The sequence below is a fragment of the Condylura cristata genome, unplaced genomic scaffold (assembly GCF_000260355.1).
Source record: "Condylura cristata isolate star-nosed mole 26May11 unplaced genomic scaffold, ConCri1.0 scaffold00006, whole genome shotgun sequence".
Classification (NCBI taxonomy): domain Eukaryota; kingdom Metazoa; phylum Chordata; class Mammalia; order Eulipotyphla; family Talpidae; genus Condylura; species Condylura cristata.
In genome coordinates, this window is record NW_004567107.1 from 706,097 (window position 1) to 706,976 (window position 880).

The 880-nt window shown below is 70.1% G+C and overlaps 1 protein-coding gene across 1 annotated transcript in view; it reads left to right on the forward strand.

The window, feature by feature from the left end:
- Positions 1-880, forward strand: part of PMPCA (peptidase (mitochondrial processing) alpha) — a 4,402-nt gene that overhangs the window by 682 nt on the left and 2,840 nt on the right. Inside the window, exons 4-5 of the mRNA XM_012721175.1 lie at positions 226-344; positions 725-861. Coding sequence (XP_012576629.1) covers positions 226-344; positions 725-861 — 256 coding nt within the window. The remainder of the gene's footprint in view (positions 1-225; positions 345-724; positions 862-880) is intronic.

The window sequence follows — 880 nt, forward strand, 5'->3', positions numbered from 1 at the left end:
TGAGGGCTGCTGGTCTCCACTCTTGGGCTAACCCCGGCCCCTCGCTGCCGCGGGCCAGCTGGGAGGTGGAGACGTGGCTCGGGGAGGCCTCCCGGCCCCGGGCTTGCTTTGCGGGAGGTGGAACAGCCCTCATCGGCAGGTGCCCTCCCCGCCTTCCTCTTGCTGTGTGCCTGAGGCCTGGGCGGTGCCCAGCCCGGGGCCTGTGTCCTGCCTCTGCCTCCCCAGCGGGCTCCCTGTTGGCCTTTCCAGAGACACCACCATGTACGCAGTGTCTGCGGCGTCCAGGGGCCTGGACACAGTGGTCGGCTTGCTGGCAGACGTGGTCCTGCACCCCAGGCTGACAGGTGCGCGTTGGGGGGCTGGGGGCAGGCTCCCGGGAGGCAAGCTGAGCGCTGTCCAGTGCGAGCACGGCGTTCTGGGTGCTGGTGCTGGCCCCTGCTCGTGAGGTGGCCACGGACTCGGCTTCGGCCCCTTCCCAGGGCGGGACCTGGCCTCCCCGCCCTCGGGATTCGGGCCGCGGTTTCCAGTTAGAGCTCCCTGGCTCCCGCTAGCTGATAAAACGCTCCCCAATTCCAGTCTCGTCTCTGAATCGCCTTCGAACCCGGAGTCTGGGCTCCTCCAGCTTTGGGGCTCCTCGGGCGAGTGCTGGGGGCCGAGCTGGCCGGGGCCAGCCCGGGACCCGGCATGGAGCCTGAGCCGGCGGCCCACGTGTGGGTTCTTGCAGATGAGGAAGTGGAGAGGACGCGGATGGCCATCCAGTTCGAGCTGGAGGACCTCAGCATGCGGCCTGACCCCGAGCCGCTGCTCACCGAGATGATCCACGAGGTAGAGCGCCAGGGCCTGCTGCCCACGCCGGCCGGGGCCGGCCTCCGGCAGCTGC